A 16,461-nucleotide genomic window follows, 5' to 3' on the forward strand; every position below is an offset into this window, starting at 1 on the left:
CCTTCCTTCCTTCCTTCCTTCCTTCCTTCCTTCCTTCCTTCCTTCCTGCCTGCCTTCCTGCCTGCCTTCTTCCTTCCTTCCATCTATCCTCCTTTCTTTCTTTCTTGTTTAAGAGTCTGAGGCCGCATTTGAACTTAGGTCCCCCTGACTCAAGGGCTGGTGTTCTACTCACTGCACCAACTAGCTGTCCCAATTTATCATTTCTTTCTCCATCTAATTTAGCAGATAAGAAAACTGAGGCAACAAGGTTAAATGATTTGTGCAAGGTCAATAAGCTAGTAAGTGTTGGAGGCCAAATTTGAACTCATGAAGATGAGTCTTCATGACTCCAGGTCTGGCACTCTTATCCACTGTGCCACCTCTTTGCCCCATTCCTTTTATTAGATAATTACCAATCTATGCCATTTGGAAGTTCACTGATACTTTGTAAATTTACATATGTAATGTAGAGTCTGAAACCATTCTGCTCAATAAACTCTGATGGGCCCCTAACGATGGGCCTTGCTTACAATTTAAGTCCTTTACAAGTTAGCTCATTAATTTCATCTATTGTTTTTATAACATGAGCTTAAAAAGTATGTATGAATTTTATTGGAGTGCAGAATATAACCTAAAATTGCCAAGTAACAACCTGAATTTTTAAACAAATTTTGCTTGTCATTAAAAAATAATTAATTTATTTTTAGTTTAGAACATTCAGTTCCCAGATTGGGGGGAAGGAGTAATCAGTGTGTATGCCTTCTTGGGGTGGAGGATAAGGGAGAGATGGGGAGAAAATTTGGAACTCAATATCTTGTGGAAATGAATGTTGAAAACTAAAAATTAATGAATTCTGGGGGGAAAAAGAACATTCAGTTCCACAGCTTTTGCGTTTTAGATTTTCTCCTCTTTTTCTCCCCCCCTCCCCAACAAAACATGCGATCTGATATAGGCTCTACATCTGTATTCATATTAAACATATTATCACATTAGTCATATTGTAAAGAAGAATTATAACCAGTGGAATGAATCACAAGAAAGAAGAAACAAAACAGAAAGGAGAGAGTACAAGCTCCAATCTGCATTCAGACTCTGTAATCTTTCTGTGAATGTGGATAGCATTTTCCATCAGGAGCCCTTTAGAGTTATCTTAGAAACTTGCATTGCTGAGAAGAGCCAAGTCCATCGAAGTTAGTCATTGTACAATGTGGCTGTAACTGTATGCAATGTTCTCTTGATTCTGTTCCTCTTAGCCTCAGTTCATATAAGTCTTTCCAGGTTTTTCTCAAGTCCTCCTGCTCATCATTTCTTATACCACAGTGGTATTCTAGAACATTTATATACCACAACTTGTTTAGCTATTCCCAGATTGATGGGTATCCCTTTAATTTCCTTTTTATTTATTTATTTTTTGCTGCCACAAAAAGAGCTGTTATAAATATTTTTGTATATGTTGGTCCTTTTCCCATTTGTATGTTCTCTTTGGGATACAGCACTAGAAGTGTTATTGCTGGGTCAAAAGGTATGCGTATTTTTAAACCCTTTGTGCATAGTTCCAAATTTCTCTCTAAAATGCTTGGATCAGTTCACAATTCTCCCAACAATGTTTTGGTGTTCCAATTTTCCCACATCTTTTCCAGCATATAAATTTAATTTTCCTTTTTTTGTCATATTGGCCAATTTGACAGGTGTGATGTGGTACCTAAGAGTTGTTTTGATTTGTATTTCTCTAATCAATAGTCATTTAGACCATTTTTTCTATAGATATCTTTAATTTCTTCCTCTGAAAACTGCCCGTATATGTCCCTTGACCATTTATCAATCATTTCTTAAGAGGAGAGAATATATGTTATTTGGTCCATTTTAACTCTTTGTGTCTAGTATTCACATAGGATTCAAAGGCTTGTATTTTAAAAGATATCAGAATGACATTTAGAAAATATGACTATATTTTAGGGTTTTTTCCCAAATGTTTTATTAACTTCTGATTTACATCATTCTTTTCCGCCAGATTTTGAGTTACAAATTTTCTCCCCGTTTTTACCCTACCCACCCACCCACCCAAAAATAGCAGTCCCACAGGATTTCCCCTCCTCCAATCTGCTATCTCCCATATTTTCTCCCATATCCCTTTCGACTTTTCCAGTGGATCTCTATGCCCCAGTGCCTGTATATCTTATTTCCCAATTACATGTAAAATAGTATTAATAATAATATATCTATATTTGAATATTTGCTTTTAAAACTTTCATTTCCAGATTAATTTCCTTCCTCCCTTGTTACCCACCCTTACTGGGAAGATAAGCAGTTCAGTATAGGATGTACATGTGTGGCTAATGCAAAACAATAACATAGTAGATATCTTGTAAAAGACTGACTATATTTCCCTCCCTCCTATCCCACCTCCCAGTTGTTCTATTCTCTACTTTGATCTTGTCCCTTTTCAAAAGTTTAGTGCTTCCAACTTCCCTCCCCCACAGCCTGCCTGCCCTCCCTTCCATCTCATCTCCTTCCCTCCTACTGTCCTGGAGGGTGAGATACCCTATTTAGTGTGTATTTCATTCCCTCGCCAAGCCAAATTCAATGGGAATAAGGTTGACCCATTCCCTCTTTCCGTCCTATTCTTCCCCTCCATTGTAACCATTTTCCCTTGCCTCTTCTCTTTGAGATAGTTTACCCCATTCTGTCTCTCCCCATCTCCTCTCATTATATTCTTCTCTCCCCTCTTAATTTCACCTTTTAAGTATCATCCCTTCCTGTTAAATTGGTCCTGTGCCCTCTATCTATGTATACCTTTAAGTATATATACACATATTCACATATGTATTCATATGCCCATATACCCTCATAGATATATATTTCTATTCCCTTCAACTACTGAGAAAAGTTTCGTAAGTTACAATTATTGTTTTTCCATGTAGGAATGTTAATAGTTCAACTTTGATAAGTTCCTTATGATTTCTTTTCCCTGTTTACCTTTTCATGCTTCTCTTGCTTCTTGTATCTGAATGTCAAATTTTCTATTCAACTCTGGTTTTTCCAGCAAGAATGCTTGAAAGTCATCTATTCCACTGAATGAGCATATTTTCCCCTAAAACATGATACTCAGTTTTGCGGGGTAGGTGACCCTTGGTTTGAAGCCCAGCTCCTTTGACCTCCGGAATATTATATTCCAAGCCCTTCGATCCCTCAGTGTAGAAGCTGCCAGATCCTGTGTTATCCTGATTGTGTTTCCACAATATTCAAATTGTTTCTTCCTGGCTGCTTGTAATATTCTCTCCTTAATCTGGGAATTCTGGAACCTGGCTATAATATTCCTAGGAGTTTTCTTTTGGGGATCTTTTTCAGGAGGTGATCAGTGGATTCTTTAAACCTCTATTTTGCCCTCTGCTTCTATAACATCAGGGCAGTTTTCTTTGAGAACTTCCTGGAGGATGATTTCTAGGTTCTTATTTTGATCATGGCATTCATGTAGTCCAATAATTTTTAAAATATCTCTCCTGGATCTATTTTTCAGGTCAGTGGTTTTTCCCATGAGATATTTCACATTGCCTTCTATTCTTTCATTTGTTTGAATCTGTTTAACAGCATCTTGATTTCTCATCAAGTTATTAGCTTCCATTTGCTCCAGTCTAATTCTGAAGCAATGATTTTCCTCATTGAGCTTTTGAGATTCTTTTTCCATTTGGCAAATTCGACTTTTTAAGGCATTCTTCTCTTCATTGTCTTTTTGAACCTCTTTTGCCATTTGAGTTAGTCTGTTTTTTAAGGTGTTATTTTTCTCAGTCAGGCTGTTGTTGACTCTCATTTCGTAATTTTATCGCATTGTTCTCATTTCTCTTCCCAATTTTTCCTCCACTTCTCTTACCTGCTTGTTAAGTTCCTCTATGGCCTGTAACCAGCTCGTATTTTCCTTTGAAGTTTTTGGTGCAGGAGTTCTGACTTCGCTGTCTTCCTCTTGTTCCATGCTTTGCTCCTTTTTGTCCCCAAAATAGGAGTGTAATGTTGGAATCTTCTGTCTGCTTTGTTTCCTTTGCCTGGTCATGTCGCCCCTTAGTCACTTGACCCCTGGGCCTTTTGCCACAGTAGGACTCTGCCACCAGACAGGGAGCTTTTGTCCCAAACGCTGGGGTTTTCTCAGCTGCCTGAGGTATTAAATGGGTGCCCTCTCTGAAGCCTCCACATGCTCTGGCAACCTGGACATACACCCCAGGACTTCCACCCTAGACTGCAATCCAGATCCTAGCAGGTTAATGCAAGAGCGATTACCCCTCAGACTGGTGCTTGGTCCCCCTACACTCTGCAATCCAGGAGCTGAAGCTGCCAGGTGGCTCTGGCTGGCTGTGCTGGCCTCTCAGTGGCTTCTGGCACCAGGGGCAAAAGCCAGGCACTCCCACTTACTGGTCCCACGTCTAGACTGCGCTGACCTCTCACTTTGTCCGCATCTATGTGTTGATAAATCTGGAATCGGCCACAGATGCTGCTGATCTGGATTGGGGAAGGTGGAAGCCGGAGCAGTGGGAGGAGGTCCTGCTTCTGCTCTGCCCCCCTATATGTTAGATTTTAATATGAAGACACTAATTATGAAATTCTAAGTGCATCCATTACAAGTAAATATGATATGGAGGAAATTTTTGAACATATTTTTTTCGCTACTAATTCAGTGTCTTAATTCTCCAACTGATAAATTAGGTTTTAAGAGGAACTGTCTTTAAAATCAAAGCCAGAAGAAATTAAAAGCATAAGGAAATCATATTAATCGTATTAATGTGAAAGCTAAGCGAAATTTTCCATGTAGAAAAAATTACCAATTAAAATTATAGTATAAACACTATTGAGATTTGGAGTTGCTCACAACTTGATCCCCCGCCCCCCTTTTTTTTAGGCCTATTGAAATCACATCTAACTAAAATTTGGGTTCCTCTTAGAAATTATTGTAAGATTTCGTAAGCAACTACTCAAGCAATAAATATTTATTAAGTGTGTACTATGTATTAAGCACTCTGTTAGGCTCTGAGCATAGAAAGACAAAAAACAAAAAAAGTTCCAGCTCTGAAGAAGCTTATTTTCTTTATAGAGAGACAGAATGCAAGTATATCTGTTGGGGGGAGGCAGTAGCACTTGGGTGTGGTGTAAGGAAAATTTTCATTTAGAAAGTCATGCTAGACATGAGCTTTGAATTAAACTGAAGATTCTAGGAGGTAGAGGGGAGAAGAGTGAGTGCATTCCAGGCATAGGGTACAAACAACCCTTGCAAAAATATGAAGGAGATCCTCACTGTGTTTGTGAGGCTCAGTGTGGAGGCCAGTTTAAGCTAGACTGAATTATAGCTTGTGAAGGACTTTAATTGCCAAAGTAGCTTATATTAGGGACCCATTGTTCTTTATTGAGCAGAATAGAGTCAGACTTGTGCTTCAGGAATATCACTTTGACTGATATCTGGAGGATGTCCCTTTACTAGAAATGATTCAGCCTAGCTCTATAAATAATTGAAAAGAAAAATATAACATTTCTTTCAAAATATTTTGTGATTTGGGTTTTTACTTTTATTAGAATGTAGTGTCCTAGAGGACGAGTTGAATTTTGTTGGTAACCTCATTGTTCAGTGTCCTGCCTGGATCATTGTACACTCTTAATAAATAAATGCTTATTGATTGGCTGGTTGATATCTGTGAATTCATATTGACCCTTCCACCAGTTAGCATAAATTGACATTTACAGTTTATAGTTATTTCACATTTCTTATGTTTCAAAGAAAAAAGGACATCATTTTTAAATACTTATTAGCTCTTGGCATTTAGAAGGGACATTAAATGTTATCTTATTAGGTAAAATATTATACTTTTGCAAATTATCTATGCCCATTGTATTGTGTCATTATATAATTTTGGTAATTGTATGCTTATTTTCATTTTTAGTCCCCTTTGTGACTTTTGCTCCTTGACTATATAGTTTTCTAATAAGTTTATTATGGATACATATTAAAACTATCGCCTATAGAAGAATATTTAGTTTGTCAGTGACTTTTGTTTTAATACTCTCCCTGCCTACATTAACACATAGTTAAGATTTGACTTTTTAACAATCTTGAATTCAAAGTGTGTATGTATTTGTATGTTTGTAATGTGTGTGAGTTATGAACTTTGCTCAGAGGAAAAACATTGCTAGATCCTTATCTCTGTCTATCTGTTTATCTGGCGTTTGATAATTTTCTTCTAGACATTTAGGTCTTTCTTCCTCATTTAGATTATTAAGGCCTCAAAGCGCATATATAATAAATTTGTTTATTCATATCCTAGTTCAGGTTATTAGGAAATCTTTTTTAGCTCACTGATATTTTCAATTACATCCTGGGTACAGTTGTTTCATGAATCCATAGTCTCATCATTTTTTGATTTCACTGGTGCAAGTAGCAACCCCTTTGTGCCTGATCCTTTTTTTTTTTTTTAATTTTTTGTAAGCAATCGGGGTTAAGTAACTTGCTCAAGGTTACATGGCCAGTTATTTCTGGGTGTGGTGCTAAGTGTCTGAGCCTAGATTTGATCCCCAGGTCATCCCGACACTGGAGCCGGTGCTCTTACTTGCTGAGCCACCTGGATGCCCCTAAGCAATTGGGGTTAAGTAATTTGCTCAAGGTTACACGGCCAGGTGTTTCTGGGTGGGTGCTAAGTGTCTGGGCCGGGATTCGATCCCCAGGTCATCCCAACAAAGGAGCCGGTGCTCTTACTCACTGTGCTACCTGGCCGCCCCTGCCTGATCTTATAGATATCCTCCATAGAGGTCTTTCCCTTTGCATATTTGTTATAGAGGCATAAAAGACATAAGACATGAGACTTTTTTCTAGGAATATCTATGAATTATCTGGGAAGAAAAGACTACAATATATGAAATGAAGAGAAATTAGGTAACTGCTGCCTTTTTGAACTTTGTAGATTATGGTGTTGGGCAACTTGGCTTTGTTCACCGATGTATTTCAATGCATATTTTCCCATATGGATATATATGCTTCTCTTTGTCTTTGTTTCTTCCTTTTCTCCTTTTTCCCTTACCCTGTTCCACAGCTTTTTACTCTTTAAAAATATACTTGTGGTTTCATTGGTGTAGGGACCTCTGAGATAGACTTTCTCTACCAATGTAAATCAGTATCTTCTTTGCAGTAATGTAACAGGATGTTGAAATATTATAGTAATTATTGCAGTAATGTAATAAATTACTTGAAGAGACCTAGTGTCTCAGTGCCTGGGGCGTTGGAATTTAAGTGACTTGCCCAGAGTGACACAGCCAGTACATGGGACTTGAATTGAATCCTGTCTCTATCACCTGTTCTCTCATCACTTTGACACAATGCCTTTCTCAATGCACATATTTTATTTTACTTCTTTTAGAATTCTCTTTTTAAAAATCCTGAAGTTAAACACCTGAGTATTTTTGCAAATTCAAAATTAAAATAGAAAATGGGAATTGCACATGAAAATGCAAATTTCTATTTTGAATAGCTTTCTTTTTCTTTTGAAATTCATAATAAATTGAGCACATAAAGTACACAAATCTTTTACTTCTCATGATTTTTTCTGTGCTTTTATTGTTTCCTATGCATTTTTAAAAATGCTTAAATAATTAGTTTTTTCTTTTTTTTTCCCCCTGAGGGTGGTGACTACTCTGTCCTAGGTCCTCTCTCACTATCACCTTCAAGTAGAAAAAATACAACCAAAACCCTCGTAATGAATATGAGTAGTCACACAAGACAAATTCCCACTTTCACAACTTCCAGTATCTCTCCATCTATCTCTCCATCTATCCCTCCATCTATCTATCTATCTATCTATCTATCTATCTATCTATCTATCTATCTGTCTGTCTGTCTGTCTGTCTGTCTGTCTGTCTGTCTGTCTGTCCGTCTGTCTGTCAGTCTGTCTGTCAGTCTGTCTGTCTATCTGTATTTCATTTGTGATCATCTGAAATCATGATTTGTCATTGCATTTACCATAGATCTTAAGTCTGTTCTTTGATTTGCATTTCTTTAGTTATTAATGATTTGGAGTTTTTTTCATATGCTTGTTGATAGTTTTGATTACTTTCTTTGAAAACTTTGCTTGTCGTTGTAAACATGAATTTTTTCCTCATACATCTTTTTTTTTCTTCTTTTTTTTTTTTTTTTTTTTTTAAGCAATCGGGGTTAAGTAACTTGCTCAAGGTTACACGGCCAGTTATTTCTGGGTGTGGTGCTGAGTATCTGAGCCCAGATTTGATCCAGGTCATCCTGACACTGGAGCAGGTGCTCTCACTTGCTGAGCCACCTGGCCGCCCCTAAGCAATTGGGGTTAAGTAACTTGCTCAAGGTTACACGGCCAGGTGTTTCTGGGTAGGTGCTAAGTGTCTGAGCCCGGGGTTCGATCTCCAGGTCTTCTCAACACTGGAGCCGGTTCTCTTACTTGTTGTGCTACCTGGCCTCCCCTTCCTCATACATCTTCATATTTATGACTAAAAGTCATCTTCTAAAGTTTTTCCTATGTCTTATGATATGGAGGAGCCCTTGAGTTCTCTCATCGTGTTGCAGACTTTATTCTGTTGTATCATATTACAAACTTTAATATGCTTACCAAGCTGGCAAGGCTTTAGATCTAGGCCTAGCAATTGACCACCTTTCTCTAGACTAGCCTAGTGAAGTTCTGAAGACTAAGAGATCTACTAAGCTGATCACAGTGTGAGGAATTTTTTCAACTATAGCAGCTTCAGAAGAATGCCTTACCAATGCATGGAAATAATGCAGTCTCTATCAGTTAAGGGAATACCTGCACGAAGGATTTGACATACTTTATGTAAATTATTATATTCTGCTTATGTGCTGTTTTCATTAAAGCAGATTGCTTTATTACCTAATATATGGTTTTTTATAGTTGCTTTGACTGAAAAATTCATCGCTCTGTAACTGAAGCTGCTTGTTGTTAGGTCTCTGAATTTAGTGAGACTATTCCTTAAATAATAGAAGTCACTATTAGTTGTTAAGCACATTACTACTTCAACAGTGACTTGTTGAATTTACACAAATGAGTAAAATTGGCACTATGGTCAATTAAATATTTTTTGAATCATTCTTGTTTAATAAACAGAACATTATGGAAGCTCTTCTTTGTTATTTTAAATTTCAAATATTAGTTTTAAAATATCCAATTTTTAAGGTATATTTTTTTTCCTCTGAAATATACATGTAATACTTAAAATTAGGCTTTAGTAGGAATTTCTAATAAGTCAATAATGTCATTAAAATGATTTTTATTGTTTCCACAAGGGTAGTGAGGCATTGCAGTGGAATGAGTGCCAGCCCTGGAATCCAGAAAACCTGAGTTCATATTACACTTCCCAGCTGTGTGACCCTGGGCCCCTGTTTGCCTCAATTTCCTCATCTGTAGAAGAGCTTGAGGAGAAAATTGCATACCACTACTGTGTCTTTACCAAGAAAACCCCAAATGGAATCACAGAGTCAGACACGACTGAAAGCAACTAAATCAACATTTCTAAAAACTCATCTCTAATGTATTATATCTGATAAAATAGATAAGGATATAACTTTGGATTTTATTTATTTGTAGCTGTTCAGTCGGTCAGTAAATATTTATTAAACACCTATTATGTGCCATGTAATGTGCTAAGCACTAGACATACGAAGAGAAGCAAAAAGACAGTCTTTGGTGTTACAGGAGCTGACAGTATAATCAGGGAGACAACAAGCAAACAGACATGTATAGACAAGCTAAATAAGCAATAATTTTAACAGAGTGAAGGCATTAGAACTAAAAACAATTGGGAAAGGCTTCCTATAGAAGATGTAATTTTAAGTTGGGACTTCGAGGACACCAGGGAAGCCAGGATGCAGAAATGAGGAGGGATAAAATTCTAGGCCTAGGGACTAGCCAGAAAAATTACCATAGAGATGGAGTAGAATAGCAGTCACTGGATTGAAGCATGCATAGATATACCATATACCATATTATATGATATAAGTAGATTGTGAAGGTTGGTCTGGTAGGGGTGGGGGTAGGTTATGATGGACTTCAAATACCCCCTTCCCCCAATTTATATTTGATCTTGCATGTGATAGGAAATAACTGGAATTTATTGATTTGAAGGGTGACATGGTCAGACCTGCACTCTAGGAAAATCATTTTGTTAGCTGAATGGAGGACTTATTGAAGTGGAGAGAGACTTGAGGCGAGCCCACTCACCAGTAAGTTACTGCAGTTGTCTGAGTCTGAGATGATGAGGGTAGTGTTAGAGGAGAGAGAGGGATGTATTCTAGAGATGTTCCAAACGTTTAATTGACAGGCATTAGCAACAAATTGAATGGAAGGATTAAAGATAGTAAGGATGACTGGATGACATCTAGTTTATGCACTTGAGATATTGGGAGAATGGTCTAATTAAACAATACTGTATCTTCCTGCCAGTCGAAGAACTGCCGGGTTAGCTTGTAGACAGTAAGGGTCACAGTAGTCACAACACTTTGTCTTCAAGCAGAAAAGGAACATGGAACCAAAATGGAATATAAATTATTAAAAGAAATGAATACTTTACTATGGTAGATGTTAACAACCATTTGTTTTACTTTGTTCTCTCAAGTTAATATCATTATATAAATTCAGTATTGCCCAATAGAGATAAAATCAAACCCACATTTCACATTCAGTTTTACTGAGGTTCCATCAGTGTTTATCAATGAACTTGACACTATTTAATTGTTCTTGGATAATAATCTGATGAAAGAATGTGGGATTCATCATTAAATTCTGTTAGTTGAACTCTTCTTCCTTTTCCTACTCCATTTTCTTCGGTTTAAGATAACATTTTAAATACTTTAGAAAGTTTTGCTGTGTGATGGCCATTTTATAATTCACAGTACATCTTCCAAAGCAACTGCGGGAGAAAATGCTTAATATTACATAGTGATTCAAATAGTGTGTTGTCTATTGCTCCTAGAGCCTCTGCCAGTCACCTTAATTAGAAATTGATTATTCAGGGACCAAAGAAAACTGGGAGAGAGTGGAGTTAGGAATTTGCTGAACTCCTTCCTTTGCCTAGGAATGTATAGGGTGAGAACAGTTAGTGACTTGTGGCTTGTGGCTCTTTTTTTCTTTTCTTTTTTCTTGCGTTGGAATGTGTAGGGTGAGAACAGTTAGTGACTTGTGGCTTGTGGCTCTTTTTTTCTTTTCTTTTTACCATATTAATAATAATGTGAAGTATTGCTTTAAAATAACCTGCTAGATATATTTCTTGACTCACTTTGATGAAAGTTATGAACTGATGACACTTGAATTAAATAGATATTTTTTGTTGTATAATTTGCTAAGTCAAGATAAATTTTACTTTGAAGTCAGGGAATTCACTTGAGATTTTGGTAGGTAAATGGGGAGAAGTGATGTATTTCTACTTTGATTTTTGGTATTAAGTCAAATTCCTTTGGTGGTACTTGAGATAATGTGTAGGTATTTTTAAAGTAATAGATATCAATTTAAAAAAGAAAACTGATTGTTTTATTACTGGTGTTATATAATTAATACAGTTTAGAAAAAAATTATATTTTTAAAAGCTTGCTTTAATTCCAGTCTAAAATAAAGTCTTCACAATATACCATGGTGTAACAGGTCTTTCCTTAAAATCCAGGCATTTACCTTTAGTAATTTCTCTATTCAGTCTCTAATTAGATCTAAAAGACACTATTAAATTATAAATTCATGCTACCCTATGTGTTATGATAATGTTCAAACATCTCTAGCTTCTAGGAGAGTGAATGAAATATCAAGTAAAAAAAAATTAGCACGTATTCTTAGGCATCTATTCTGTTTAAATATTTGTTAATATTTGTGACTGATTTGTGTTTTGGTGTGTGTTAACTTTCTCATTCAACAAATTATTATTTCCCAGATGAAGACAAACAGTGATTTCATTGAGGTAAAGAGGAGCAAAACATGCTTTATTTTATGAATCAGTGCTCATTCTTCCATTTCTACTTATAAGTTGAAAAATAAGATATTGATAATTATGGCTTAAGATTTTGAAGGCACAAGATAGAGCACGATAGATAGTATTTGAATGTTGAATATTTAAATATTATAAAAAATTTTTTCCACTAGTTTATCCTTATATTAATGCAGCAAAATGGTTAAATATTAAGCATTGTACAATTCCAAGTTACATACTAGAAATAAAGCTTGTAGATTTTATCTTTCTTTTCATATAAATCAATTTAATTTTCATTTCTCACATTGATGAATGTAGTATAGAAGCTATTTTCTTTAAATTTGGAGATTTTAAGAAAAAATTTATGTTAGAAACGATCATACTGATTCCATTCATAATTTTATCAGACCTCTTCAGATTTTACTTGGATACATCAGTAAGCCATTTAAACTTTCCACATTTGGATTTTAACTATTGAAAATTTCATGTAAAAATAATATTGCTGTTAAGATATAATGTACTTTATACTTAAGTTTATTTTGACACAAAAAACCTATTAAAATATGGAATACCTTATAGCAAACTATAGTTTTAACTGAGAATTTTTAGTATAATTATTTTGCCAATAAACAATAATTCTCTTCACAGTTGAATAGCAATAGTAATGATAATGTGGCCAGTTATTTGGATTTTAAAGATCTCATATGCATTCATTTGTAATATATAAAAAAGAAAATAATAGTATTTTAAAGCTTTTTTTACAATAGTAAGTTAGTATTTAAAAAATTTATTTGAATTTTATCATTTTGCCTTGAAAACTGCTCAGAAACAAGATACTCTGTATTATGAAAATGTTTAAACTACATTGATGTATAAAAAGATATATTATTTTTTGAAAATTGCATTCTTTCTATGCTTTTGTAGCTTATCTGTTGCATAATGTTACCATGCTTTAGAGTTGCTGCATTGTCCATTAGTGCAAACATGTCCAGATGAATTCAGTGTTTAATGTTAAAAATCTTATAACATGCCAGTTTGATTTGTAGCCCTTCATATCATAGAATGCTAATTAAAATCATATTTTTGCATATGTCATGCCTTTCATGTACATATGCAAATAGATTCTATTGCCTTTCAGCTATTAGTAATTAACTTTATGAAGGACAGCTGTAATACATAATTAACAAAAATGTTTGCAAGCCCTTTTCACACTGAAAGTTACAGCAGTAAAAATTTTTGCTTATCCAGAGACCCATTTAAGTCTGAAGCTCCCAAATGATATCTAAATTGTTCGAAGAAATCACATGACATAATTAAATTGATCTTTCAGTATTATCGGTGGAAGAATGGTACTCAATAAACTAGCTCATGACTCCTATATATTTCATATGTATGTCACAAAAATTGAATTAAATGAACTGATTTGTGTTTAAAAGAAGATATCATGTCAGGTAATACTTTTGTGATGCAGTTACTACTACTCATTATTAAAATTGTTGCCACTTAAGTACAATTACATAGTATAGTATAAGCTCAAATAATTGCTTCTATTTCATACCATATCTAAATATTTCCAAATTTTTAATGAATCATCTCCAAAACTATTGATTTTTGTGACCCTGTAAATATTTAATAAAATGACATTTGATTTGGCTTACTTAGTGATGGATGGATGAAATTGGTTAAAGGCTACTTATTTTTTAACTTTTTAACCTGATAAAATCAGTCGACCTCTCTTGTCCTCTATTTCCTCATCTGTAAAATGAAAGGTTGGACTTGTTGGCCTCTGAGCTTCTTTTCAGCTATAACTCTAATATCTTAAGTCCTAATATTGTATGTGTGTGTGTGTGTATGTGTACACACGAATTTATTTTATTTGTAGTAGAAGTATTGAAAGTATGTGAGTCATAAACTCAAACATTTGGAATTTAACTATTTTATGATATACTTGAAAAAGTACATAAAATTTTCCACATATATAGGAGAATGTGTTTTCAAATATTATAATATATCTATATGACCATTTGTAAAATGCCTGTCATTCTAAGTTTTAACATTAAAAAAGAATATCTTTTCAAGGAAGTTATTTTACTTTGTAGATTTAGTTATCTGTGACTCTTGCCTTTCAAAAGATAATTTTGTATTTGAGAGTCATGTTTGAGTGTTTTCTCTAACTATTATTTATATTTTTCTTCTTCTAGGGTTGCCTTTGTGATGAAGAAGCATTTAAATACTCATCTACTAGGCAAGCATGGAGTTGGTACACCAAAAGAAAGGTAATTCCTTCTAATAGTAATTTAAAAATTATTTAGCCAAAAAAATTTATCAAGTAATTTTTCCAGACTCATGTTTCTTCAACTCTAGAGAGGGGATTTGTCTAGAATGGTGGTCAACAAACTGTGGCTAAAGGGCCATATTTAGCCCTCCTCTTGTTTCTGTATAACTTTCACAAACTAAGAATGCTTTTTACATGTTACAATACATTGGTTTTTCTCATGGATTGTAGTTTGCTGACCTCTGGCCTAGATTATCTTTATGGACTGTTTAACCACCAAAACGCTATGGTATTCAGATATTGATTAGGATTTCTAATGAGAAACCTGAAAAGTTTGCTTTTATTCCCCATTATTTCTAAGACAAAGATCTGATATGCTTAAGTTCCAATAGATGATTAGTGAAATTCCTTCCAAATTTTAAAATTCTAGGATTCTAAATTTAATATTCTTCTGAAGCTTTAACTTCTTGTGACCCCTGAATAAGTTGTTTTTGCTAAACTAATGTACAAATTACTGAAATGTGGTATATCAGGGAAAGTAATTTTATCTAATAGCCTATTTTCAGTATAGACTTTGATAATACATTGATTATTGTCTGCATCAGTGATTTTTAATTCTTCTGGCATTGAAATCCCTTTGACTGATTGTTTGAGTTAACATGGTCCCACCCTTGAAGTGCTATATGTCAGATTAATTTTATAGAATATGAGGTTAATTGTTTTTGAGAATTTGTGACTTTTTTTTTTTACAGGAAGAATAGGGTTGTAGAACACTTTTCTATTTAACAGTCATTCAGGAACAAAAATACAAACATGGGAAAATGTACTTCTATATAACTTTATGCATGTCTACTAGAGAATGCTTTTTACTTGATCACTTTTATTTAGATAATTAAAAAAAACAATTTTTCGTATTCTTACTTTAGAATTACGCTTTGCTAATATTACATGTATCTTATGTCACCCAAAAAGTACTACCTTTGCCATTTTGCAAAATATAACACTAGAATTATTATGTTATCAACTGCTATGTTTTTTAAAATGTTTTGTTTTCTCCCTTCTGCTATATCATCATTTGCTTCATTGCATAGTTTTAAATACATTAGGTAAATGTAACATAGGTAAATTTAGGTAGTTAGATAAAAGGAAACTTAGCCATTTCAGCATCCAGGTCAATATGGCTACTTCTGATATTTTTGGTTTTTGGCAGAAAATTGGTTCTTCTTAGTATCAATTCAGTCAGAAGCACAAGTGTGTCACCGTTAAAAAAATGTGATGAATTTCTCCATATATTGCAATGTGATGCTTATAATTCCACATATATAACCTGAAGTTTAGGATATTTCAGAATGTTTTAAAAGGGAAAAAGAATTATATATTTGCTATGACCTCTTCACTTACAATTTTAAATGTTCAATTTTCTTAGTAATTTGTAAATACTTTCAGCAATATTCTTTTGGTTTAGAAACCTGTTTTTTAACTTCAGTTCTTTATTCAAGGTATCCCTCCTTCTCCTGTATGAATATACAATGGCATTTGTCAAGTAGACTTTCCTGTCATCAAGTTATTTCATTATGTTGCGCTTTCCAGATTGGAGGTATACAGTCAGATAGAATTCTGTGTACTAAACAAATTAAAAATGAATCATTTGAATTTTGAAATTTGGCTAACATTTCAATAAAACTTCATCATGTCATTCATTATAATTATGGCATAGGTACCTCAGTTTTTTGTTTCTTACAGTGCTACCTTCTACAACAAGAAGTTTTTACAAATCCCCTTATTGTTAATGCCTTCCCTTTGGGATTATCTCCAATTTATCCTATATCTATCTTATTTTACATAATTGTTTGCATGTTGTGTTCTCAATTAGACTCTGAACTCCTTAGGATAAAAGACTGTTTTGTGCATTTCTTTCTGTCCCCAGTACTTAGCTCAGTGCCTGGTAATAATAGGTGCTTAATAAATATTTGTCAGCTTGACTTAACCTTATTCTTCCTGGTTTCTAGCAATATTTCTTTTTGCTTTTGTTATCCTTCCTTAGTAGTTTCCAAATGTTTCCTTTTTTTTTTCTCCTCTTCTCTTCTCTTCTCTTCTCTTCTCTTCTCTTCTCTTCTCTTCTCTTCTCTTCTCTTCTCTTCTCTTCTCTTCTCTTCTCTTCTCTTCTCTTCTCTTCTCTTCTCTTCTCTTCTCTTCTCTTCTCTTCTCTCCTCTCCTCTCCTCTCCTCTCCTCTCCTCTCCTCTCCTCTCCT

The 16,461-nt window shown here is 34.5% G+C and overlaps 1 protein-coding gene across 5 annotated transcripts in view; it reads left to right on the forward strand.

Annotated features, from left to right (window-relative positions):
• The window catches only part of ZNF407 (zinc finger protein 407), a 667,606-nt gene that overhangs the window by 261,810 nt on the left and 389,335 nt on the right, over positions 1–16,461 (forward strand). For all 5 annotated transcript variants that reach the window (XM_069094963.1, XM_069094962.1, XM_069094964.1 and 2 more), the window contains exon 4: positions 14,136–14,210. In XM_069094963.1, the coding sequence (XP_068951064.1) occupies positions 14,136–14,210 (75 nt within the window). The remainder of the gene's footprint in view (positions 1–14,135; positions 14,211–16,461) is intronic.

The sequence above is a fragment of the Petaurus breviceps genome, unplaced genomic scaffold (genome assembly GCF_028583685.1).
Source record: "Petaurus breviceps papuanus isolate PSGF00001 unplaced genomic scaffold, PetGlider_PUasm1.0 224, whole genome shotgun sequence".
NCBI lineage: Eukaryota > Metazoa > Chordata > Mammalia > Diprotodontia > Petauridae > Petaurus > Petaurus breviceps.